We start from the raw sequence: 27,308 nt of genomic DNA, 5'->3' as shown, positions 1-27,308 counted from the left end.
AAGTACCTGTAATAATTTGACTGAAGCATGGAACAAATTTACACATACAATTGTCGATATTTATAATGAGTGCTGTCCAATAAAATATAGAACTATCACTGGTAAGAAGAAAATGAGAACACATCTAACATGGTTCACTCCTAAATTAGCGAACCTTAGAGCTATTATGCTCAGACTACATGATAATGCCAAAAATGACGATCAAACTTCTAAATTGAACTATAATGAGATTAAAAAAAAATTTAGAAAGGAAATAAAATTAGCTAAGCTAAAAGCTAATGAAGAGTACATAGCTAAGGCAAGTAATAAATGCAAAGCTGCCTGGTCAATAATCAAAAAGGAAACAAAGATAACGGACGAAACAAAGTTGCCAAGTATCACACCCAATGAGTTTAATAGTTTCTTTATAAACAATCAAGAACATTTAAACAAAATCCCTGTGAACTATGAAGAAAATGTCAACAATGATCTTAATGGCTATCTTGGTAAGCAAAGTTTCCCACAATTTAATCATATAAATTTTAAGTGGATACAGATTAGTACGGATGAAATTTTAATTATTGTGTCAAAAATGAAAAACTCCTATAGTGAAGATTTTTTCGGTCTATCAACATTTATTATAAAGCATATAATTGACACAATAGCACTTCCAATTACATATCTTATTAATGGGACATTAAATGATGGTATTTTTCCTGATAACCTAAAAATATCTATAACAGTCCCTATCCACAAAAAGGGTGACAGAGATAACCCTGGTAACTACCGACCTATATCTCTTGTTCCAGTGTTTTCTAAAATTATAGAGTACTGTGTAAAAAAACAATTGACCCCTTATTTTGAACAGAATTCATTTATTAATGTAGCCCACTTTGGATTCAGATCGGGGTTATCTACTATTAATGCGGTAGAGACGGTCGTAAATGAGATAATTAATGGTTTCGAGTCTGGCTCATATACATGTACAACTTTGATAGATTTAAGTAAGGCCTTTGATACAGTTGCGCATGAAATCTTGCTTAAAAAACTACAGTATTATGGAATAAAGGGTATTGAACTATCCCTTCTTAAGTCTTATCTCACTAATCGACGACAGATAGTAAAATTTAATAATAAGAAATCTGATGAGCTAGACGTTTTGTCTGGTGTCCCCCCAGGATCAGTATTAGGTCCATTTTTTTTTTAGTTTATATGAATGACCTACCTAATTGCCTACCGTATAAAACAGCTATCTATGCTGATGACACTACCTTTATTACAAATGATCATAGTATTCTTAACCTTAGTATAAAAAATAAAGAAATGTTAAATGCTTCCTCTTTATGGTTTAAAACAAATAGCTTGGTGTTAAATACAACAAAAACAGAAACTCACTTTTTCTACTTAAATAACCCACCATGCACCTTAAATAATCAGGATTATGTAAAATTGCTTGGCATATATTTAGATACAAAATTAAGCTGGTCAATTCATACCCAGGAACTATGTAAGAAACTTGCCCGTGTCATATCTATTGCGGAAATTAAAAAGGTCTGTAAGTGAAGAAATGATGATCTCTGTGTACTACGCTCTTTTCCATTCACACTTACTGTATGGAAATTTACTATGGGGAAACTCTACCGGTGCAAAGGAAGTCTTTAAATGGCAAAAGAAGGCTATACGTTGTATTAAAGGAGTACAGGATATGGAGTCATGTAGGGAATTCTTTAAGGAATACTGTATTATGACAGTGCCCTCTATAAATATTTATCATAGTTTAATGTACATAAAGGAAAACCTCCCCAGTTTTAGGTTGCGTTCTAATGTACATGACTATAATACAAGGCACAATCTGAATATAGAAATGCCATACGCTAGACTATGCAAGACTCAACAAAATTTTAAACATAATGGAATGAGATTATTCAATTTGCTACCAGCTTCTATACGTAATTTAGAAAACAAGCAGTTTGCTAAACACATTAATAATATATTAGTACGATATTGTATATATAGTGTCACGGAATTTGAAGAACACTTCCGTCAGGGCCTGTAAAATGTAAATGACTACTCATAATGCATCACAGCGCTGTAAATTGGGTTTTTGTACGTACATGACTTGTATTGTAATCAAAATAGAGTACTATTTTCCAATTGCTTTCGCTGTATTAAACATGTAGTGTAATTTGCAAACTGTATTGTTGAATGTGTAATATTTTAATATGTATTTTTAATTTTCTTTTCTTTTGTAATTTTTTATATTAGTATTTATATACTTATTATGACGAAGTCTATTGCAATCATGTTGTCTAATGACTAATAAAGTATTCTATTCTATTCTATTGACTTACCATCAGCCCATGCTGTAAAAAAAAACGGGTGTATTTCTAAGCACTGATATTTTATTTACAGACACCCTGCAGGTAGGTCTACACATGAAAAAAAATCAAGCCTTAGACTAAACCCCTTCATCCGTTCGGGCGATATCGGATATTTACCAATATTTTTATTGAAATCCAGATTGTGCTCATTACTTTAAGGAAGGTTCAATGATTGCCAAACTTCTACGATAATTAGTCTTCCTGCTAGGAGAATTTGAAAAAAATCATAAAACAATCGGAACCGTTAGCTTTTATTCGTTAAGTATCAACCTCAAGTCAGCAATTTTCACAATTCAGTCCCCTTTGCCGGATTTCGTGCCATATTTTGTTGCATAAAAAATACCTTATTGGATAGGAAAGTGCTCATTTATTACTTCAAGTACACATTCAGCTATTAGACCGTAAGTACAAAAACTCTTCCTTTCTATTTGCGTTCCAAACTTGTGAAAAAAGCATTTCGAGGTTTTATAGACATCAAAACAACTTACAATATTTAGGACCTCCTGACATTCGATTATACGTTCTGTAGATAACAGTTGTTACACAACCTGTAGACCGAATGATACAAAAGTTCTTCCATTAGGTCACCCAATGGTAATGGTTTAACTAGGTGTGTAAATTCAGCTTGCAATTATGAAAAACTCCTCTATGCGGTTCTAATTTACGCTCGCAACACTTTGCTTCTTGTTAGCTTCTGCTGCATGTATCACAGATAGTAAACTTCCTACATCGTTTTCTTTTATCAGTTCTAGAGAGCAGTGGCACAACCACATTTTTCCACTTGACATCATACTTTTCTACGTTGCTAGTAAATATGGTCCTTTGTTTTATATACACACATTTATCGTCAAGAATAGTTATTACAAAAATACTCCCGCCGTTGAATTACACATGCTCGCAACCAGAGAAAAAAAAAGCGTAGTGTAAAACTTCATTTTTTTATTATCGACCTAAATGACGTCAAGTTTTGTGCTCTTTGTGCATAAACGTACTATATTTAGCTTGTATTAATTCTTAGGTTCAGGAGAATGTAATTCTTGGAAACATATGACTGGCTACATAATCTTAAAGCTTTACTAAACCCATTTTTATTATCGATTTACACGAGAAATTCTTACCTTCGTTGAAAATGACGTTTGAATGGTTTGCTTTTTTTTTCTTGGCTCACATGTTTCAATGGCCATCCCATCGCGCTCCAATGTAAAGCTTAGGGCAACCAAATGACGAACGAAATTATTTAGGGACAGAACAGGGGTGGCGCCGCCACCGGAAAAGTTTGGCAATGAAAAGCCCCATTGACCGTGGTGCCCGTCCGTCCACCTTCAAATTTGGAGGTGGAAAGCAACGTGTCCCCGATTACATCGTTTGATCACTTACCACTACTGTCACGAAAGCATTTGCTGCTATGCTTATTCGCGATTAAAATTAACTGATATGCCATCTGGTGGGATTTTCAGGAAGTACTCTAAGTACAGGGGGTGCTCGTTGCTATGTGAAGTACGTATGCATTACGTCATCTGGGAGGATCGGGTTTGACGGTGCTCGTTGCTATGTGCAGTAAGTTTGGTGCGGGGTACATTTAGCTACTACGTCGCAAAAATCGGAACAAGCAGGTTGTTGATTTTGTAGCGTTCGATTTATTTTTATTGTATTTTTGTACTTGTAGACTGCAATCATGTCTAATTGTGCTGTAGCAAGCAATGAAAACTATAACCAGAAAACTAAAGGAACTGACATAAAATGTCATAGATTTCCAGTCGATAATTGCGTAAGTAAACAGTGGATTCATGCTTATAGACGAAATGTAAAAAATGCAAGTGTGCAGTGCCAATTATTGTGAAGAAGACTATGTGCGAGATCTAACAGCAGAATTTCTGTAGTTTCCACCAAAGAACGTGCTGAAGCCAACTGCAGTGCCATAGCTAAAATTACATCCAATTACTTTAGTACCAAATAATCGAGGAAATGGTGTAGTTCTCCTAAACACTTATTTTCACAATATGCTTTGCTTGTAGGACGTGCTGATAAGGTTTGCAGAGCTGTACGCTACGAAAGACACGCAATAAGGAAACGTGCCCTAAACAGGCTAAAGACTATGCTGCCAAAAAAGTGAAAAATATATAGACGTTGGTATATACACAAACTGCAAGCAATGTTTCGTTGTTGGAAAACATATTCGATCTATTACAAAGGAGAAATACACATCTGCATAATGAAGCAAATAAATTAAAGCTTACAAACAACCTCTTTCAACCGCTTTAACCAAATAAAAAAGTTCAAAATCTAGAACGTAACCTAACCGACAGTACTACAAGAGAAGTCATCAATATCTTGAAAATGTGTTCAACTAGTGCGAAGTACGTAGTGAGCCTAACTGATTTGTTAAGTACATTTTATGTAAGTCGGATTTATAATTATGGTAACAGTTTCATGCATCGGAGACACATTTCTTCAATTTTACACAAGAAACTACTTACGGAAATGAGTTTCTCCAAGGTTTATAACCTCCGTCGATATATATTCTTCCTAAAACTTCATCCTACAATGCAGCAGAACAATAAATAATCACTTTTCATGTAATAATATTGCGCATTTTGTGAAAATCGACAACATTATGCCGTTGTTTCCAAGATGTACCTGCAGATGGCTCTAGCGTCGGAAGTCACGCGATCTCGCTAGTGGAATCAGGGTTTCCAAACGCGCGATTTTTTTCGAGAAACGCGAGTTTTTTTTTCTTCGAGAAACGCGCTGTTTTTTGTCGAGAAAGGAAAATGGTTTTTCGATGAATTTAGGGGTGAAATGGGTGCTAATGGAACCTAACCTAACAGGCCTAACCTAACCTCGTGTGAATGGTTCGTGGGGCTACCCGTGGATGGTTTTTGGGGCTAACGTCAATGGTTTGTGGGGCTACCCGTGGATGGTTTTTGGGGCTTTTTTACAACTTTCATGCACAATAGAGTTGGAAACATTGATATTCGAAAACAAAAGAAGCGTTATAATTCGCAAAGCAAGCGATATCGCACCGTGAAGTGCTTTCCGTAGCATTAAGGAAAATGGTTTATTTTAGCAGAAAAAGTGTTTGTTTTTGTGCAAAAAGCATATTGGCACCTTCCACTATGTTCCGCAATACATAATCGGTAAGTACAAACCACGAGAAAGATAAAATGTCGGATTTAAATGTGTCTCCGATGCATGAAACTGTTAATATAATTATTAACAATTTCATTTAACACAGACCGATGTGAATTGTGATTTGTATGTTCACATTATTGTGAAAAACGTTGTCGGAAATGGGAATTTCGAAGATCGTGTACTAACTTTCACGCTATTCGAAATGAAATTCACTTAGTACATCTTCAATTCGAGTTACATAGCGTTGTATGCACGATGGTAAATATTGCATAAGTGAATATTACACCCATCATTAAAATGTTTGCAACTTTGTTCAATTTTGGTATTTCACAAATATATTGTGAATAATTTTGTACCCTTGTACTCAATATAAACCAATGGATGTTACATTATTTCTTTGTAGTACATTTCTGTCAAAAAGAGCAAGATCTAAGATTAGTGTAATGCAAGTTACTTCGTTAATGTACAAATGTGTGTCGCATATCAGCCTTGGAGTATATTTTCCGGTTATACAACTCAGACACACATGGGAATGGAAATGGAAAATCTGCGGACAAAGTCCTTTAACGAATAATAATTCGTACACTTGCACGGTCAATCATTGTGAGTTCATGTAACTTTTCTCCTTTATTGTTTAATTAAACTAAGATATTTTCATCGATATTCTCAAAGCGTTTCATTTACCGTGTGATCATAAATCTATTTCTATAGGCTTGAATTAGAAGGTTAAGACATTTATGTTTGATGTTCCTAGTACTCATCAAGTATTTCGAGTAGGTTAACTTAGTTAAATTAGTACTTGTACACTTTGACTCATCTTCTGCACGCGTTTGTGTGTAAAGTTCTTAATACGAAAAAATATTTTTTAGAACTATGACAACGATAACTTGCAGCCAAATTTGAACCAGAGAAATTAAAAATATCTGCAAATTACAAACTGCAATTGCGTTTTCAAAGTCTGAAACTACTATCTTACAAACTATTTCGTCATTCTTCCTCCACATAAAACTTTTCAAAAAATTTTTGCATGTGGAACTTTGATCCGTACGTAAATTATTGTACAGTAAATAAATATATGAAGAAGGTTGGTAATTCTTTCGAATTTAGAGTAAGTATCAAATGCATAGTAAAATTTTATCTAGATTGTATATTGCTTCTTTCACTTGATAACTTCAAAAATAAAGTTACATTATGGTGAATGGTAAAGATTGGATTTTAAGTATATCAGTATAATTTTAATACTTTCTGATGTTATGTAAAATTTGAAATGTTCCTGGAAATGATTGCAACGTTCTGAATGAATAAGAAGGAACTATTTAGTCAGAAAACTAAATATTAGGCATTTGTACTTCGGTGTGTTAAATGTTGTAAATATATTATACCGGACTACTATCGGATTAGAAATTACGGATATTCAAGTTTGGACTCCAATTAAAATTTAATCAGTAGAACCACATAAAAACGAGTTACATCAAAATTCAGCTTATTCAATTCTGTGTCAATCTATAGTTACCTATTTATTTTTTATTATGCCTTCTATTTTTATTATCGTGAGAACAAGATACGATTATTTTTTAGTTTGGCAAACTATCGCTCTCTTTGAGATTCTATAAATAAAGAACGGGTGTTTTTTTTATTTATAGATTATATATTATATAATTTATTTATTTATTATCCAAACTCTAATATCCATAATTTATAATCCGATAGTACTCCTGTGACGTTCTGTGAGCCCGTAGTACCTCGGAGGCCTCTGTCGATCTCCTTGGCGTAGTGCTTAGCACATCGCGCTTCGACGCCAGGTATCCCGGATTCGAATCCAATCGGGCAAGATATTGATTTGTCCTTAATGGGAAAATTGAGAATTTAGTAAATGTGATAGTATATGTGAAAACAAATATTGATTGATTGATTTGCTTCATTTTACTTCGCTTCTTGTGCCACTTTTGGCTAATTTGCGAAGATAGGGATGAGTGATGAAATGATGAATGAACACTCACAAACATCCATGCCCAAGCCAGGATTCGAACCCAAATCTCTGGCGTTGAAGTGCGATGTGCTAACCACTACGCCAAGGAGGCCGGCTTGTGGAAACAAAGAAAGAGATCCTCTTATGGGTTTTCCTTTCATATTTAAAAAAAGACAGAAAATCAAAAATAAACCAAATCTGTCAATCAATTCTTTCTTTGTAACTCTTTCACTATGCAATTCTTCTTTAGCATGCAGCGTTTCTTATTAAAATCATAATACGATTTATGAAATGATGAAATCTGAAATTCTAATTAAAACACGGACAACATTCTTTGTAATATATCGATCATGTTTCAGAAAAATGAATTTTTACAATACTTTTGCATGTGCAATTTTCCCCTCTTTTAAAAGTAGGGTGTTTTAATTATGTTACTTATCATTAAAGGAATACCTCAATACCATCCCGAAGTATGATAATTAATATTTACCCCTCAAAGTAATGAAACACTTTTCCTCTCTGAAACTCGCATAGAAATGATAGCGGCCGTTTGCTTCTGCCAAGCCCCGAACGAACATAACCGAAGGGGCACCGAGCATAACCGATCCTCCCACATGACGTCACGCGTTCGTGCATGATCGGCAATTTTCGGATGGCGCTACCTTATAGTATATTAAGTTACCTTGCTCTAAGTAGGATACGTTGTGTTCAAGTCGTTTATAACGTGGGGTATGCGAGAGAGTAAGGTCTACTGTTCAGGTTTTTTTTTCTTTTTGCTCTAAATCATTTTAAGGATCAGAACAAATTAAAAGTTTTCATGTGTTTCCATCCCGTGGAATCAACAAAATGAAATTTGTTAATAAATCAGGGAAAACGTAATTGACAGAAGATTGGCATGAGCGATATAACACTGTAATTCGGCAAGGAAATTACGAAGAATGCACGAGTCTGCTTACTTTATTTTTCGACAGATAAATATATATTGCCATGAAAGTATAGTTTTAAATTGTACTTTATAAATAAAGCTTTTTTTTTTCGAAAAATCATGAAGCGTCTTACCCAATGCGTCCATGTATTACCGGTATTACGTATGTGTGAAATTGGGAACAGGTGCAAGTCGATAAAGAGAGAAGATGATAATAGTTTGAGAATGAATTAATGTCAAATGTAACCAGAAAAAAAGTAGACATGCTAATGTTACTGTTTCATTCAGTACGATGTCCTTTTTCAGCGAGTATAGCTTGGTCATGAAATTGTGAATATTATTATTAAACCAGCCTTTCTCTTTCGAGAAAGAACTGCAACAATATGTTCGCAATTTTCTCCTGTCCCAGCTTTTCAAGTACAGGTCAATTTCAATTCCTTTATTTCAAATAATTTCTGAGAACCCCAGTTACAACATGACGTGCAGATGATACAGCACTGCTTTGGACAACCAATGGAAATACATAGTTTCGTCTGCATTTTCCGTGTTATTTTTGCCTATCATAATTAAATGTTTCATTCAGTACAGCTTCACGTTTGTTAGAGTACCTGGAATTCACATCGCATTCGCAATATTTAAAAGTTTTCTACCATACCAGTCATGACAACACGCTGCTATTTTGTACTACTGTTGAATGTAAACAAAGATTTATCCTACTTACAGCGGCCATATTGGAAGCGACACTAGCGCTCAGGTGGTAATTTTAATCGCGAATCCAGCTCTGGCCCAAGTTGCTTCATCCTTTTGACCCTAAATCAAGAACGGCCGCACGATTGTAATTCAAATTTGTATGCTACACGGGTGACAGAGTCCCTTCTCAGCCGCTTTGATATCTCACCAAAGAGCAGGCACGTATCAAGGAATTCCTTTCGGGGGGGCTGAACACCATTTTTTAAAGGGGTATCACAATTGTATGTTTAAGGCCAGTGGTGGCAATTGGGTTCCAAAATGGGGGGGGGGGGACAAGCATTAAGAGGTGATAGTGTGGAGGCAAAAGAATGGGGAGCAACTATCTCCTAAATCATCGCCACTGTTTAAGGCTGTCATTTTAATCAGAACGTGAAATCGGGACATTTTCTACCACTCAACTCCTCTGTTTCCATGCATTAACATTGTGTGCCGGAACCATCTCAGTATGTGTGTTTGTCCATTTCTTCTCATCAGGCATCAAAACATCTATGTACCAGAAGTGTTTATACGAAGGTGTTACACATGCGCGGAATGCACAATCCACTCGAGAACGCGAGATTCAACATGTGTGCTGGGAACTGGACGCAGACAGTTCACGAATATTTCTCTCTCATTCGAACCTGAACACCACTAATGTGTCTTGTCCTCCCATGTTTACAGCTCTTTTAAAAGCCGAAACCCACCAAATTGTTCATATTCAGGCCTAAGCACTCGCAAGTATTTTCAGTTGATCTGTGCAGCTTATTTCTTTTTTAATAAATCGTTCCAATGACCAGCCCGATACTGCCGAAATATTAACTTTAGAGAGAGAGAGAGAGATCTTCGATATCTTCGTCTTTCGACCTGAACTACTCGTAGCACTACTCGACAGCGGCGTATACTCTGGGTCATCTAGGTAATCGCAGATGACCCGGCTGTATTTCTTTTTTTTAATATATATATATGTAATATATATATAAGAAATGTATATATATATATATATATATATATATATATATATATACATTTCCTCGCAATATTCTTCCAAACCAATTTCGATGCATACATTTCCTTGCTTCCAGCGCGCGAATACTTCCAATCGTTTGCCACCGAATGTCCGGGAACCTTTCTCCAGCCGGTGGAATGACTTCAGGGAATCTCACCCTGACGTCATTCCTCCCGCTTTCCTTACAACCCTTGGCGAGGAGGGAGGAGAAAGGAAAGAGGGGGAGGAAACACTGCTTTTCAGGCGCGGTGATTCCGTGCCCAGGGTAAGCTCCTTCTTGTGAGAGTCCACCGGTCGCACTCTCAACCTTGAGAGCCTTTTCCGTTCCCTCCGCTCAACTAGGGAAAACATACCCGGTAGAGTGCGAAGAACAGGAAAACTGAATAACATGGGCAAACCAATTCTACGCTAATTTTCACTTTACATTTGCTTCTGTCTTGCTGATTTCTGTTACTTGAACATAAATTTATCAAAAGGGAAAAGCTTAAATATTGAAGATGAAGCAAACTGAATTAAAATTCAAGGCTTAAGCAATTAAAGCACCTATTTGCTGACTCCCCCCATCCTTGTATTTACAAAAATAGTGATTGTTTCTCCTCTCTAATCTTCAAAAGCAGCGAGAATACTTATCTCACGGAACTGAATATTTTTTTAAAGGGAAACCCCCCTCCCCGAAATCCTACAAATATCTAATTTAAAAAGTGTATAGTGGTAATTCATTTTACTTCATTAGCAGGATTAAACACTTTGCTTAATACGTTGTAATAATCTGAGATTCATCTTCAGGACTTCTAACCCCACTGTTTCAAATTTATGTGGCGGCTGCTAATAAGGGATGATCCCCATCCCGAAATAAAATTCTGACTCTGACCTGCAATGATTCGAACTTTTAAAAACCTGTCATTTCGAGCTCGGAAAGGGATTTTTTTATTATTCATAGGGAATTTCATTCTGAGCCAGGAACACAACAACAGAAGTTTGGCGCGTGAAACTGAATGCGTGTAGTCGTTGGCTTCGTGCTGTGCTTCGTGTTTATTATTTATTTACGTGTTAGTGTTTGTCGTGATAGTGCTGTGTTAAAGGGTAATGGATGTGATACAAGATTTGCTGGTGAAACCTTTTGGAACAAGATCTTTTCAGGAGAAGTTGCAAATTGTTAATACAGGTAGGCCAGTGTCATCGCTTGAACTTATTTCTACACACAAAGACAAAATCGGGAATATGTGAGGCATTTTCGCAAGCAAATTATGACAAAACACCATGGTTGACAGGAAGTATAAGTGTTAATAAGCTTTGCATTTTTGTTCGCCGTGCTTACTTTTCGGGGCTGAAAAGAATGTATGGACGCGTGACTGTAATCTTTGCAACACTTGTGCCAAACATGAAAAATCCAAAAGTCACATAACTTCCTTTGTTAAGCTGCAATCTTTCGCCCAGACACGTATTGACGTGCAACTGGACAAACAGCGTGCTTTGGATGTAGTACGGCACAAGTAATCGGGTCCTGGAGTAAGTTGAATTTTGCACTTAAATTAATATTGCGGGTTTTTATTTCACTAGTGCACGTCTTTCATTTTTATATTTCACAGGCTGTTTTTTTATAGCTTTATAATACTGTCTTGTTTTATTATTTGAAATTCTACGCGTATAGTAAACTGCAATAACGAGAATTAATTGATTGTGATCGTAGCAATAAGACAAACATTCCGACACAATATTCCTAAATCCAATATGGAGCGTGACATAAATTGCACGGAAACTTTTGGAGTTTGAGGATCAAAAGGTCGGAGATTACCCACTCGTTAGAACCAGCATACGCCACTGCTACTCGAAGTTCCGCTGTCGTCAATGTCTTTAGCTTTGGGACCGAACTGGAACCAGTAGCAGACTTCGTTACTTTACGGTATTTAGTCCATTTCATTTTCGAATCACTAGCTCTTATAAAGCAACCAATGGACACTGACTGATCACTAATCGACTGTATGAATTGTCATACCTCTGAAGTCTCCACCTATTCTGTTGTACAGATCAACGGCGAAATTGAAGCCGCGTATTAATATCCTCATTATATTCTAGAACGTTCCGCAGATGAAACGATTCGTAAATATTACCAGTAGTTCGACTCCTCTTATTCAAGAACGTTCCCTTTCGCGCTTTCCAGAGATTAAAAAATTACAATGAATCCGAATCGCCCTACCTGTGGCGCTACCTTTGTTGTGCAGCTTCCAAATGCTGACAAGTTTCTACATAGTGTTCAAGTTAGCTACGACAACACCGAAAGCGTAAGAAAAGTTCACGTGCAATATTATCAACAACAGGGTTATAGAACATTCTCCGTCTTGCCTTGATAAGTATTTCTCTCCTAAAATTATCGTCACATTATTCAAGAAGACAAAAACCTAATTTTATCTAGTGTAAACTGAAAAATTTCCTGGTGGTGGTGGTGGTGGGGGGCACGAGTTACGATCCCCACCTTAGATACGCGCTATAAACAATAACAGGGTTATAGAACATTCTCAGTCTTGCCTCGATAATTATTTATCTCCTTAAATTATCATCACATTATTCAATAAGTCAAAAACCTAATTTTATCAGTGTAAACTGAAAAAAATCCTTGGGGAGCGGGGGGGGGGGGGCTCGAGCCACCTGATCCTTACCTTGGATACGCGCTATTAATAATAACAGGCTTATAGAACATTCTCCGTCTTGCCTAGATAATTATCTCTCTCAAATTATCATCATATTATTCAAGAAGCCAGAAACCTAATTTTATCTAGCGTAAACTGAAAATTTTCTGAAGGGGTCTTGAGCCCCCCCGATTCCCACCTTGGATACGAGCTGTTACCAATAACAGGGCTATAGAATATTCTCCGTCTTGCCTCGATAATTATTTCTCTCCTTAAATTAACGTCACATTATTTTATTTGACACCACAAGATACAAAAAAATCTAATTTTATCTAGTGTAAACCGAAAACTTTCGGGGGGGGGATCGAGCCCCCTAAGCCTCTCTTGGATACGTGCCTGCCAAAGAGTGAATCGTCATCAGCACTGGCACTCTTTAGTGAATCCCGTAAAAAAAGGGCCATATTTCTAGGAGATGCCAGCTCGGGCTGCAAGTCGCAAACTTCAGGAGAACCTCTCAGGGCCCGATATAATTGACGCTAGGTCCCGGTAGCGGACCGCGACCCGGCGGTTAGAAACACTGATCTGTGCTAAAGCTATATATATATATATATATATATATATATATATATATATATATATATATATATATATCCCCGGGCCGGTTCAAATCCGGGAACTTTTCTAACGGTGGAAGCGGCCCCGGCGCCCACCCTGCGTCGAATAACATGGGTACCTGAGGGAAACCCTGGGGGGTAAAGGCGGTCAGGGGCGTGATGCTGATCACATCACCCCCACTCACGACCGGATCAAGAAAGTGTGGGGCGTTACCCCCACACCCCCTATACGCCTTCATGGCGTGGTGCTATGCACAGGGGAACACTTTACCTTTACCTTTTTTATATATCTTTCTCTTATCACTTAAATTCTCGTCTTCAGTTTTAAAATTCGAAATTTGAGACGAGATTGAGAGGAAATGGAGACTTGTTTCGTATCGGTACCACTTTAATTTCAAAAAATCTCCTTAGGTATAAGAGTAATTTTTTACACAACGTTTACAAAGTTATGGGGGAAAAATCTGTGGATATATCAATTGGAGTATTTCATGTCGGTTCATTGCCTTGTAATTCGTGACACAAGTCATGGTACGTCGACTCTCATAATCTGCGTTTCCCACATTAAAAGTAGAATTATAGAATTAATTATATGCATAACATTCTTTTGATAATATTAGATGACATTTTCAATACATTTATTTGTACAAAATGATGGAAGACAAGTTAATCCTGCTCTTATGTCTAATGAAGAAATATGAAAAAAAATATCAAGTTTCAAAGATAGTAAAAATCCTTCAATTACATAGTTCATATTTTGAGAGAATTGGAAAAGAAAATAGAGATGAAACAGAAAGAAAATTTTGACTAAATGTAACCTGAAAAATAATGAACTTTTGTTACTTAATAGTTAGTTTTTGGTTTTATGTAAGTGCGAATACTAATATCTAATGTTACTGTTTTTGATTTCTGTGACGCATCAATCGTCTCTGAATTACAAAGAGAAATCGCATTTGCAAAATATATAAAACTGAATACTAAACAAATAATAATAATAATAATAATAATAATAATAACCCCTCTCTTGCGACAGCTTTCGAAAATACTGCGCACGCCGCTGCCTTTTGGCCTAGCATTTCTAAAAAAAAGAAGAACGTCAAATACAGGAAAAGATGCTAAAGACAGGACTGACTTAAGAAAAAGTAATGAAAAGGAAGACGCAAAGGCCTCCTCCCTTACGGTCTTGTTTCCCTTTTTCGAAAAATCTGGGCACGCCATTTCATATGCTTCAAGGTGACTTACTTTAAATCCATTGCAATCCACTTTTGGAAAATACACGCAGTAATGGGGATATACGAATTTCATTTTCTTGGGAAATTCTCAAAATTCTGTTTGACTATATATTTTTGGAACTAAACTCGCTGGAATTTAGAAGCATCACTTGGACTACAATGAAGACTCATTTTATTATCACGCCAAATGTCCTCTAAATTTATTTATGTATGCTGTTTTTTTTATTTATTTATTTTTTAGATTCAATGGCGTGGCAAGGATTTTCGTGAGGTTCTGTGTAACAGTAAGGAGAGTAACAATCATTCCTATATTTTGCAGTCTTTTATTGGCTTTGACGTTCTTCTTTTTAGGAATGTTGGTTAAAAAGGGGGCGAATTATGACGAACCTAGCCCCTCTTAGGCACGCCCGTTTATCGATGGCTACGCCACTGTTCATGGACGTAACTTGGGACATAACTTTGGGGGAGCAGAATAGAACTTGGGGCTTAACTTTGGGGAAGGGGGGATAGAATCGAAAAGTTTTCCAGCTCCCAGATTTTTGTTTTCGCAAAATCGTATGTAGCAGAAATCTTTCATGCAGTTCACGAATTGACCAGAGATGACTCTGTTCGCTGCTGCACGATTGCGTCCTCATGCGCGATATTTTGGAACTACTTCAAGGATGTTAACTTGATACGAAAACCCGACAATGTTGCTAAACGTACGACCTTGAATTTTTGTGATGTCCCGGAATCGTGAATATCTTATCAGTGGATAATGTTTCTTTTACCTATTTAAATGAAGATAAACTGAGAGGCGTGCTGCTTTTTTAAACGAGAAGTAAAATCAGTTTTAAAATGTTCACAATCGAATTTCGTCAAATCACAATAAAAGAATGGGTATAGTAAACTGTTAGTAAAATGTTACACAGTACCTTCCTTTGCTAGCCATGTTGAACCATAAATCAAATTAAATATTTCCCAGGCATTCGGGGTAAAATTTAAAAAATTGAGTTCCGAGTGGGATCGTGTGACGTCATGTTTATGGTTGAGCGTAAAATGGAAACGTAAGAGAAGCAAGCAGAGAAGGAGAGAGAGAGAAAAATTAGAAAGGTAGATAGAATGAAAGAGCAAGAAAAAGGGTCAGAAATAAAAGCGAGCTGGGAGAGAAAGGAAGTGACAGAGAGAGAGAGAGAGAGAGAGAGAGAGAGAGAGATAAATTCGCTCGATTGATTGATTGATTTTCTTTATTTTACTTCGCTTTTTGTACCACTTTTGGCTATTTTGCGAAGATGGGGATGAGTGATAATATGATGAATGGAAACTCGCACACATCCATGCCCAGACCGGGATTCGAACCCGGGATCCCTGGTGTAGTAGCGCAATGTGCTAGTAACTCCCCGCCACGGGAGCTGGCAGAAATTCGCTCGAGAAAGATAAACAGAAAGAGAAAGGGGGAGAGGAAATATACATAGAACGCGCGCGAGAAAAAGAGAAAATATGAAGGAAGAGAGGATAAAGAGAAATCGATATTAAAAACGGAGGTGAAAATATAGTAATAGTAAAATAAATAATCAAGTAGAGAATGAGAGTAAGCAAGAGGAAATAGATTCTGAGACAGAAAGTAGGTGAAAGTCTGGAGAAAGAGAAAGATAAATAGATTGAGGGAAAAGAAATGAACATTGAGTAAATAATTAAGTTACAGATTCAGGGGCGACGCCAAGTATAATTTTGTAAACTTATTATGCTAGGACTTTATATAGTTTGGCTTTAAACGAACTTTACAAATTATCAGTGATTGCGTTCACAACCTCTTGTCTATTGTGGGAGGGCATTGGAGCTTCCTCGATGGCGTAGGGGAAATGTCATCGTAATGTAATCAAGGTGTCCTGGGTTCGATTCCCGGTGGAAGCACATTGCACAGTGGTTCGGATCTCACTATAACCTGTAGATCCAGTCCCGATTATCCTTACTGTGCAAAAAGTGGAATTAAAACACCAAATCAATCAATGAATCATGGATCCCGCTGTACAATTTGTGTTTACTCTGATATTTAAATAGAATACATACAAATAAAAGGGACAAACAAAGCATAAGAAGGCAACCTCACTGAGGGCGCCCATGCATCCATCCCCACAGTATAAGTTTGTTAATCCGCCACTGTGTACAATGCAAAGTGCGTGCCAGAAACACACTTAAAAATGACATACCTGTAAACTGTGATGTAGATTCCGAATCGAGGCTGCAATCCTGGATGAACTGTCTCGCACCCTTGATCCAAACTCCGTTATGCACTTGGTAACTTCACAGTCACTTGTTTTCATTCAGCTGATCTTTTTTCCCCCTTTTTTTGCTTCAGTTACCCAATCACTAAAAAAAAAATCGCCAATTGATTTACGTCTTCTTTTATCAAACTTTCACGGAGAACAACTTGACATCTGTCTGTCCTCGGAATGTGGTCGATACTAATAAAAAAACAAGTGAAGTAATCCTCACAATTAGACCAGAACCGTCCCGCTTACTGGCTGTTTGCTCGTCGCTGAGGTTTGTCCATTACTGGAAGTTTGTGAACGCATTTCCCTGTGCAATCAGAAACGAGATAGCGGGGAAACGCAGGCTATTCCGCTTTGCTTTTGTTGACTGTGTTACTTCCTCTATGACTAACGTGTCTACATGACTGCAAGGCCATCGATAGCAGTAGCGTAGCCAGAAATTTCAAATGGGGGCGGGGGGCAGTGTTATTTTGGGAAAATACTTAACAAACTTGCTAAAATTAAGAAACACAGTAGCATGGCCAGAAATTTCAAAAGGGGGAAAGGTGGCGGGGGATTTTGGGAACATAATTAAACAATTTGCCCCTAAACCTATATGAAACATACTTAAAAATACAATACACATAATGCAATGAAATTTAAAATGAATTTTGACTCACCAAAGGTTATAAAACAAAATCCAGTCTCCGTCTTTGCAAAGTGAATCTGTTGAGAACCTGCACCGGTGTAATTTTCACTTCCCTGTGTATATTAAGCAGTGCCAGTCCACTCAGTCGTTCTTCACTAAGAGAATTGCACAAATATGTTTTCAATCACCGGATAGTCGAAAAGCTTCTTTCTGGGGTAGCGGTTGTCACAGGTAGAGTGCAGAGAATTTTCAGGAGTTTGTGAATATTTGGGAAGAAAATCTGATGACACGCGTTGAGGCTTACAATGGCAGTTGAAGGGAGGCTTGCGAGTTTAACAGATTCCCACTTTGTTTTCCAGTGTGTCCATGCACTACGACCACTCCACCCATTTCATAAACAGGGATGCTATGACCAAGCATCCAAGTGTCAACTCGCGATGTATCGATACCCAAATTTCAGTTTAACTATGAAACTTAGTCGTCGCACAATTAACGGAATATAAAGAGAAAAGGCATATATTGTGTCGCACTCGTACTCGATCGTCTCTCTTTAATTTAAAATCGAAAATTTTATTGCAAATGGGGGGTGGGGTTGAGCCGGGTGAGGCCCCCCTTGCCTACGCCACTGATCGATAGGACTTGTTGCACATTGTCTAGTTCGAAACTTTGGTAATATTTCGCAAACCGTACTTTATTTAAAAACAAAATAAGAAAGAAACTGTTCTCTGGCCTACCATTCCACACATACAGTAATTATTCATACATACAACCAAGGTTGGTTTTATTTTGTTTTTTGTGCCACTTTTGGCTGATTTATGAAGAGTGATGATGTGATGAATGGACAATCACAAACATCTATGCCCAGGCCAGGATTCGAACCGGGACCCCTGGCGTCGTAGCGCGATGTGCTAACTACTCCGCCATGGTGTCTGCGACCAAGGTTGGGACAATACCGCTTAGACATATACATACATACATACATACATACATACATACATACATACATACATACATACATACATACATACATACATACATATAAGGGAAATTTATAAAATTTGGACCCCTAGGCTAACTTTGTTTTGGACCCTGCCGACATTATTATTATTAATAGTTTTGTTTGTTATCATGATACTTCACTTGCACTATGCTCTGTATTAATAACACTTGTAAAATGTAAAGTTACAAAATTCCTACATGATAGAATGATCGCCATGGTGAGATAGTTTAGAAGGAATACAGATAAAAACTGCCATTGCTTTCCACTCGGTTTTTTGGTTGTCCTTTAGGCAACATACTGAAAAACATCTGCTTCGTGATGCACCTCGTTTGTTCAGGGTAAAGAGGCTTCGATTTTTTTTTTAAAAAAACTAAGTTATTGATATCACGTCCTTTTGGAAAATTTCGAATGATGTAATCAATGTCACCGGAAATTAAATTTAATCACAAGGAGGGTTCAACCTTGCCTAATCTTCTTTTGATGTGAGTAATTTGGAATAATAACTTATAATGCCCTTCTTACGGAGCTGAAGGTATTTTTAAACCCTGAGAACGGACGAGTCATGTTTTGCAGGACATTTCGCAGGACATTCTTGATAAAAACAAAAAAAAAAACATATTTGGATTTTTGGAGTTGCTTCGCTGACCGCAGGAGAAAAGTCTAAAAAAAAAAAAAAGGTCTGTCCTGCGAAAATCAGGATGTATGGTCTCCCTAACTTAGACATATTAGATTGTATATTTTATTAGATCATAATCATTATTGTTTTATAATAATAATCATAAGCATGACAATAATAATCAATGTTGGTTAATGTGAAATGCTACCAAAGTTTCGAACGAGGCAAGAGTTCTACCGACGCCCAAGTAGATATCTATTCTGTTGAATGTTCCAGGGAGGAGCGGATTTGGGGACCTAAAGTAAAAATATTCATTATCTACACATTGTCATTTTATTTTGTCGTGAAATTTATCTATTCCATTTTGACAAGGTGAACCACACGGATTTTGGGTGGGCCCCTGCCTTATTCTCCCCATTTTTTACTGGATGTGTAGGAAGTACTGATACTGTGTATTAATGTTCTCAACCAAGAGTCAAGGCCTTGTTTACTTTCTTGCACCAAGGTTAAATACAAGCAAGGAAGAACATATTAAAATACCTGTGTATTCTTTCTGGGCAATAAACTCACATATTTTCTCAGCTACTTCCTGCTTTACTCAAGTGAAGAGGAAAGTGAAACTATTTTCAAGGCAAAAGATTAAGCCGGTATTTGTAACAACAGGTAATAACATCTCTAGGAGTATATAATATTATATTTTACCATCTGTTCACATGATTAGACATTATCTTTTCAGAAAAGATTTCCAGAGATAAGATATATCCTCCACGAACCCTCCGGACAGATCACTTACTGTCAAATATATCAATGAATATTCATTTGTAGTATTTCTACAGTTTAGATTCAGTCTTTTTTACACACGTAGACGCACACACACACACACACACACACACACACACACACACACACACACACACACACACACACACACACACACACACACACACACACACACACACACATGCTCGTACTTCTATAATAATGCCCTGATCTAGGAATGGTGCCGAGACAAGAAAAGTTTCAGTGTTCTAAAATAAAATTCCAGACTAAACCATTGGTGTTGAGGCGAGATCGAGATCTTTAAAATATAGACGACATGAGACTTAAAGGAGCGCAGGGCCAGAAACCGGCGCGGAGAGCGCCTTTTTGGCAGTGGTCCTCTGTTGCCGTGTTTGCTTGCGAAGGAACTTGCGGTCAAACAGACAAATTAGGCCCACCACATGGGCAAGAGCCGACAATGTTAAAATTCCCCCTCCCCAAAGCAGTCCTTAGGGAAACAGCATTTTGTCAAAATAACCGTTCTGCGATGTGATTGCACACCGGTTAGTATAGCGTCCCAACTGCAGTGTCCGAGACTCTCGGTTTCGTTCGACAAACTAGAATGTATATTATTTTTGGAAAACAAATATTACTTTAATATGAATATACCAATAAAATGTCTACCTGATTATTTACAGATAAACCATATATTATGTACATCGTAGGCTATTTGCAAATGTAATCCATTTCTGATGGCCTACCCGATGGCGCCTTGTAAACAAGGGGTCCTGGGTTCGATACCCGGTGGAGGCACATAGTGGTTCGGATCCCACTTTAAACTGTAGGTCCAGTCCCGATTAGCCTTACTGTGCATAAAGTCGACTTAAAACATCAATCCAATCAAAAATTCATTTCTTGATTTGATCTGGTTTCATTTACTTAATTTACCTCGCTTTTCTGCCACTTTTGGCTAATCACAAAGATGAGGATGAATGATGATAAGATTAGATGAATGAAATGACAATTACAAACATATAGGAACGACACAACACGTGCCAAACAAAGGATTATACTGGCTGTGAGTCTAGACGCCAGAGTCTCGGTGGTCTTTGGAAATGAGACGCGGAATTCTCATCGTTCCGTTTAACCTAAAGATGCATCAAAGATATTTAAAATTACAGCTTCACACAAAGTTTTATTTGAAGGTTTCCACTGTGATAGTGTGCCCTTCAGATCCTAGCACATTGGGTACTCGACTGGTGGACTCGCCACTGAAGATTCGGATTCTAATCCAAGTCAGAGCATGAGTATTTAATTTTATCCAATCCTCATTTCTTATTGGCGCCATAAATGAAAGAAGGTATAGAGTTACAACATTTTATATAAAATATAACAACAATGCAACACATCCAAATATATTTCTTTAAATGTACTATAATGTACTATATAATGATAAGCGTGTCCAAACGTAACAAGTTTTCACAAGTCTGTCTTTTATTATAAAAGTTGGGCCAATTCGGAATGGTACATAACTTCCGTCAACACACCCCCCCCCCACCGCGTTGCACTGTTTTCAAGCAGAGAACGTAACCATTTACCTGAAAGTGCAATTGTAGAATCCTATCAATCTGCCACACGAGCAAATAAAATTTCCATGTAAACCAGCACTTAGGGGTTTCCGTTTTCCAGTTCACACGAGCAAATTTGTATCGTTCTTTTTCTTTTCCCCACCACTGCATACGACATTCAGCTGTTTGTCCTTGAACGTTTATCAGCTTCTGCTTTACGTAAGTTTCTATCCAGTTATTCAGTTACCTAACATTCTGTGCTAGACGAATTGTGTTTCCACGAACAAGTTTTCCGGTAAAGACATGGTATGTACATTTTGGTTAAATTTGTTTTTTCAATGTTTGGAAGAAAAGGGTGTCAAAGAAAGGAAAGACCTTGAATTAACTTCATTGGACACGACGATTTGTGTGGAAGATAGTCTGAGGCGAATCATTCAGAGAGGTCGGAGAGTCTATGCTAGTTAGGTCACTGAGAGAAAAGAAACATCTTTGAGACAGGCGGATTCAATTAACAATAAAATTCCTCCTTAAATCGTTCGATACCCGGTAGAGGCACATAGTGGTTCGGATTCCACTTTAAACTGTCCCGATTAGCTTTACTGTGCACAAAGTGGACTTAAAACACCAACTTAAACTGAAAACTCCTCCTTAAATCTTGGGAAAATCATCCTCATCCATTTAATAAATGGTTTAAAATACAAAAACAATGGGTTGAAGCCGATATTATAAATCCACAATCCACCTCATATTTCTTTACATAGACCCAGAACTTCGAACCAAGACTTTCACTCTCCTACATCCTCTGATTTATCAACTGGATATTCCATTATATACACAACGTTTAATTCACTTCAGAGATCTAGGACTACATGCATTGTACAGAGAAAAATGGCCAACACACGTAATGATTTATACCGATGGTTCAAAAAATAGCAAAGGGGTAGGATGTACCTATCACGAGACATCCCAGAGAAAAAAAATTATCAACAGTTTAGATTACCTATAGACTCATCTATTTTCACCGCGGAAAGTTACTCGTCCTATACAGAGCTTTACAATGTGGAATAGCCGAAGGTTATATAAAAAAAATCTTCTCCTTACAGATGTTCTGAGTGTATTACAAGCATTATCTACATCTTATCCTAAATTATGTCATCAATCTATTCTCAATATTCTAATTATTCAACAAGTTCAATTTGCTTGTAAAAGGAACATTGACATACAATTCAGTTATGTTAAAGTACATAATATTAACGTAGGAAATGAACGTGGACTTATATGCTAAACAAGCCAGAGATTTACAACACATAAGTTTCAACAGATTATTGTATACGGATTTATTACCACGAGTGAAAATCAAACTCATGGATCAATGGAACGAATGGTGCAAGGAGCAATTTAAGGTTGTGGGTAATACATATAGAATAGCAGACTTTAGAACTAAAGACCCATGGTTCTATTTGTTCACGCTCCCACGGCAGGTCATAGTTTTCATCTATTTATAGGTTAAGGACAGGACACGTGCGTTCACCAGCACACCTAGCAAAAATACATATTAAAACTCAACAAAATTGTGTATGTGGTTAAGAAAATCCGGATGCGCAACATTTATTCTTGTGTCACGAGCCGGAAATAAAATGCTGTGTAATCAAAAACGCCAGCAGTCCCCGGGTGACGAGAGGTCGCCGAGAGAGTCTTGGTCGAGGGAGCGAAGCGCGAAGTGTGTTGCGAGTGACAGTGTTAAGTCGGTCCATTTAAAAGGTTTGGGCGAATCCACTGAGGACACCTTCAATGGACCGATAGAGCGCCACGTCGTGACTCAACCGAGGAACCTCGAAGGAAATCAGGTACAGTGGTGACACTTTGGGTTTATTATTGTCAGTGTTTAGATATCTTGCTGGCTCGTGCGTGATCCCCCCCCTATCACTTGTGCGATTCTATTAAATATTGGTAAAGAGCAATGAGAGTAATTTATTCCATTCTTCATACACACAACCTCTTGCAGCCAAGCAGTTTACGCCGGCGAACGGCCTAAACGTAACATGGTGGAGGTGCGGGGCATAATTAAAAGCGTAAGTCCCCATCTGCGGCACTTGAAAACTCACTTTTTCACGGCTACTTGGTGTGAGGCGTATCTGAAAATAAGCCGAGAGGATGTCCATAGATGAATAATATTTGAAACCTGCCGCCCTCTCTACGATGTCTAGGAGATGAGGTGCCGGAAAACTTATCTTCTTGGCGACGGCGTTGATTCGACGAGCGTCGAAGCAGACGCGGTACGTGTTATTTGGTTTCTTCACAAGCAAAATAGGAGAATTCCAGCAGTTTCTTGATTTCTTGTTGCATGATTGGAAGTGTTACACTTCAATTAGTGTATTATTATTTGTTACGTTCTACAGTGCACTACATAGGCTACTTGCCTACTGCCCTACGACGAATCATGTTATATACGGGGTGTAATAATTTATTCAGGGACTGGTCTTTGTACATATTTAATCATATCTTAATATTTTTTGTCAATAAAGAAATGTGATTGTCCCCTGGCCAATCCCATTTCTTTTCAGGGGGAGGTGGCATGTCACGAGCCGGAAATAAAATGCTGTGTAATCAAAAACGCCAGCAGTCCCCGGGTGACGAGAGGTCGCCGAGAGAGTCTTGGTCGAGGGAGCGAAGCGCGAAGTGTGTTGCGAGTGACAGTGTTAAGTCGGTCCATTTAAAAGGTTTGGGCGAATCCACTGAGGACACCTTCAATGGACCGATAGAGCGCCACGTCGTGACTCAACCGAGGAACCTCGAAGGAAATCAGGTACAGTGGTGACACTTTGGGTTTATTATTGTCAGTGTTTAGATATCTTGCTGGCTCGTGCGTGATCCCCCCCCCTATCACTTGTGCGATTCTATTAAATATTGGTAAAGAGCAATGAGAGTAATTTATTCCATTCTTCATACACACAACCTCTTGCAGCCAAGCAGTTTACGCCGGCGAACGGCCTAAACGTAACACTTGGAATGCGAACAATTTTCACACCAACGAAATATACTATATAAAAATCTGATACGATTAAAAATGCCATTTCCTATATTTCTACTATCTCCTTTATCTGATTTATCCACTCAACTTATTTGGATTTTATATGGATACGCACGCAAATGTCAAATTGAAATATAAACAGAACATAAAGTGTAAAAGTGTAAGAATCAAGATTTAGTAGTGTCGTGTATCGCATTACACGGGAGCTGGAAAGGTGAAAAAACCCAACTGAAATCCTACAAAAACAGGAACGTTGGCCAAAGTCGACAGTGTTTTGTTTGACAGGGTCAGAGAAAGAAGGAGAAGAAGTAGTTAGGTACAGTGAAAATAACATGAAGCTCACTTTATGCTCAGACTAATCGGGACTAGATCTACAGTTTAGAGTGGAATCCAAATCACTTGGTGCCTCCATTAAGAATCGAACCAAGTACCCGTTTCTACAATGTGACAGCGTTAGCCACGATCCTGTCGGGGGAAACCCCCTAAATGTGGAGGGAGTGAGGGTACTAGGAACATTACAATTTCTTATGCGGCAGTAAAAGCTTTACATTTAGACTCAAAGTATTTTTATTATACTTTTGTATTTTTCTTATTTTAAGTTCATCTTCTTATTTGTACAACGCTTTCAGTTTTATTCGCACACCTTATAAGCACCCCTCAACTTTTGGCACATTCCACCATTTTATTTTACACAATATTATTATTTATGGTGATTTTTACTCCAAATGTACCTTTTTATCTTTCTAGAAACGTTATCACATATCTGGGAAGAAACCCTCAATAATTCCATACCGCTTCCTACCCATGATACTTTTTGAGACTTCCTGCAAAACCTGTGTAAGATAGAAAAGGCATGGGTTTATTCAAGATTTCCATTTTATTCGGAGAACCTCATTACAGTGAAGTTTTCACGGTGTACTACGTGAAAGAGAGGGCCTTTCTATCTCACTCTCATTCTTCTGTTACCTTTCCCTCTCCTGGTTTCTTTCTATATTTCATCTCTCTGTTTCGTTCTCCTTCTCACTAATTCTCCTTGTCTCTTCTTTCTCTCTTCTCCTTCCCCCTTTCATTGTTCTTTCGTTTCTCTAACTTCCTACTTTCTCTCTTCCTTCCACAGTCCCTCTACTGTTCTTTCTTAGTTTCTCTGCCTCTCTCTTTCTTGATCCCTCTTGTCATTTTCTCTATAGTGCATCCAATAGTCAACCTCACTTCCACGTAGTACACCCTGGACTGCAGACTAACGAGGCTCTGGCGACTGGCCCCATGGCCAATATAATTTTGTGTGTGTTGTCCTGTGTTTTGTCCTTATTCGTGCTGGGTGCTCCTTTACAGCCTCAGCTTTTAACGAAAGTCAGAAGATTTGAATATTTTATGATTTTAGTTATGCAACGTTAGAGTTGTCATGTGTAACGATAAGGGGCTGGACCCCGTATAATGTGACGGATGCAAAATAGCCTTAGTGCTGACGCACTCAAAATTTTAAATTCAAATTCAAAATTTAAATTCATTTTCTCTATTTATCTTTTTCCACTTCTTCCTCTCATTCTTTAATTCTCTCGCTCCCTCTGTGTGTGTGTTTCTTGATTTCAAAATCTTCTCAAGTAAACTAAAGTATTTGAGTTCAGAAGGGTGGGCGACTGACTCCTCCCTGGCAACGGGAATGAAAATGACTGATGCAATTGAAAAAGTAACAAGCGCAAAGAGACAGCAAATCTATCTACTTTTCGCACCAAGTGTCCCTTGCTTCGCACGCTTCTCTCTCTCTCTCTCTCTCTCTCTCTCACACACACACACACACAGGCACGCACAGTGATGTAATTTGCGTTACAAGGCCTCTAGACTTTGGTCACCCACATATATTTCCATCTAAGCACTAATTTTTATAATGCACTTTTATTTTTTAAATGAAAACATACATTTGGGTTGTTGTTTTTCTTTATAGTTCCTTCGTTAATTTAATCAAATCAGAGTTCATCCCCACCTTCTAGATTAGCTGAAAGAGAGAAGTGACGTGAAATAAGAAAAGAAACGAATTCAAATCCCTTCAGCGTCTCATTACATGCAAAGTGTATCGCACCTTAAAGAGTCATCGAGTTTTGAGACTAATCTCTAAAACATGTATATACATTTTCAGGAATAATAAAATTCTATTGACACAATTGAAAAATTAATTTAATGCATTCATTACACAATATCAAATGCGTTTGATTCTGAAAATGATACAGTGATAGAAATATGGTTCAAAATAATGATGAAAGGTGTAATATTAACTAGATAAGCAATGCCTCTAAGGAGTACATGGACGTACAGAAGTGGGGGTTATGGAGGTCAGTGGGGGTGGTTATGGGGGTCAGAACCCCCAGTTGGGACATCATGTTATACAACACAACACAATACTTACAATGGAAAATTTCTCATTCTTGTATCATTTTCAAATAAGAGGACTCACTGTTTGGAACTGCACAGCAGCGTTTTTTAATAGTTGCACTCTTTTGTAGGACTTTCAATTGATCCCGCACCAAAGTTGTCGCTTGAGAATAAGAACCACACCATTTTTTCTACGAGAGGCATGCACTGTTAGACTCATATTTTCTATTTAGTTGACCCCCCCACATAGAAAATTCTTAAGTGCGCCTATGAAGGAGTACCAGTAGTTCTCCTGGGGATAAATATTTAAAACCGGAAAGGGGGTATCATAGGCACGTATCCAGAGGGGGGCTTAGGGGGCTCGAGCCCCCCGAAAGTTTTAGGTTTACACTAGATAAACTGAGGTTTTTGGTTTCTTGTGGTGTGAAATAAAATAATGTGACAATAATTTAAGGAGAGAAATAATTATCGAGACAAGACGGAGAATGTTCTTTAA

The 27,308-nt window shown here is 37.7% G+C and overlaps 2 protein-coding genes across 5 annotated transcripts in view; one reads left to right on the top strand and one right to left on the bottom strand.

The window, feature by feature from the left end:
* LOC145987771 (START domain-containing protein 10-like) overlaps positions 1-27,308 on the bottom strand; it is a 104,927-nt gene that overhangs the window by 31,696 nt on the left and 45,923 nt on the right. The window contains exon 1 of one of the 4 annotated variants that reach the window (XM_083122450.1): positions 16,781-17,035. The exons of 1 other annotated variant lie outside the window; for it this stretch is intronic. In XM_083122450.1, coding sequence (XP_082978576.1) covers positions 16,781-16,894 — 114 coding nt within the window. In that variant the 5' untranslated portion in view covers positions 16,895-17,035. Of the gene's footprint in view, positions 1-2,848; positions 3,091-3,478; positions 3,507-16,780; positions 17,036-27,308 lie in introns of those variants that run through there. 2 more of the 4 variants (XM_083122453.1, XM_083122452.1) reach the window with 2 other exon arrangements.
* Positions 21,639-27,308, top strand: part of Pgm2a (phosphoglucomutase 2) — a 134,036-nt gene continuing 128,366 nt past the window's right edge. The window contains exon 1 of the mRNA XM_083122449.1: positions 21,639-21,720. The gene's annotated coding sequence lies outside the window, so the exon portion shown is untranslated. The remainder of the gene's footprint in view (positions 21,721-27,308) is intronic.

Source organism: Lepisma saccharinum, chromosome 5 (genome assembly GCF_977018435.1).
Source record: "Lepisma saccharinum chromosome 5, izLepSacc3.1, whole genome shotgun sequence".
NCBI lineage: Eukaryota > Metazoa > Arthropoda > Insecta > Zygentoma > Lepismatidae > Lepisma > Lepisma saccharinum.
The sequence above is the reverse complement of the archived record's forward strand: the minus strand, read 5'-3'. Positions and strand labels throughout refer to the sequence as shown.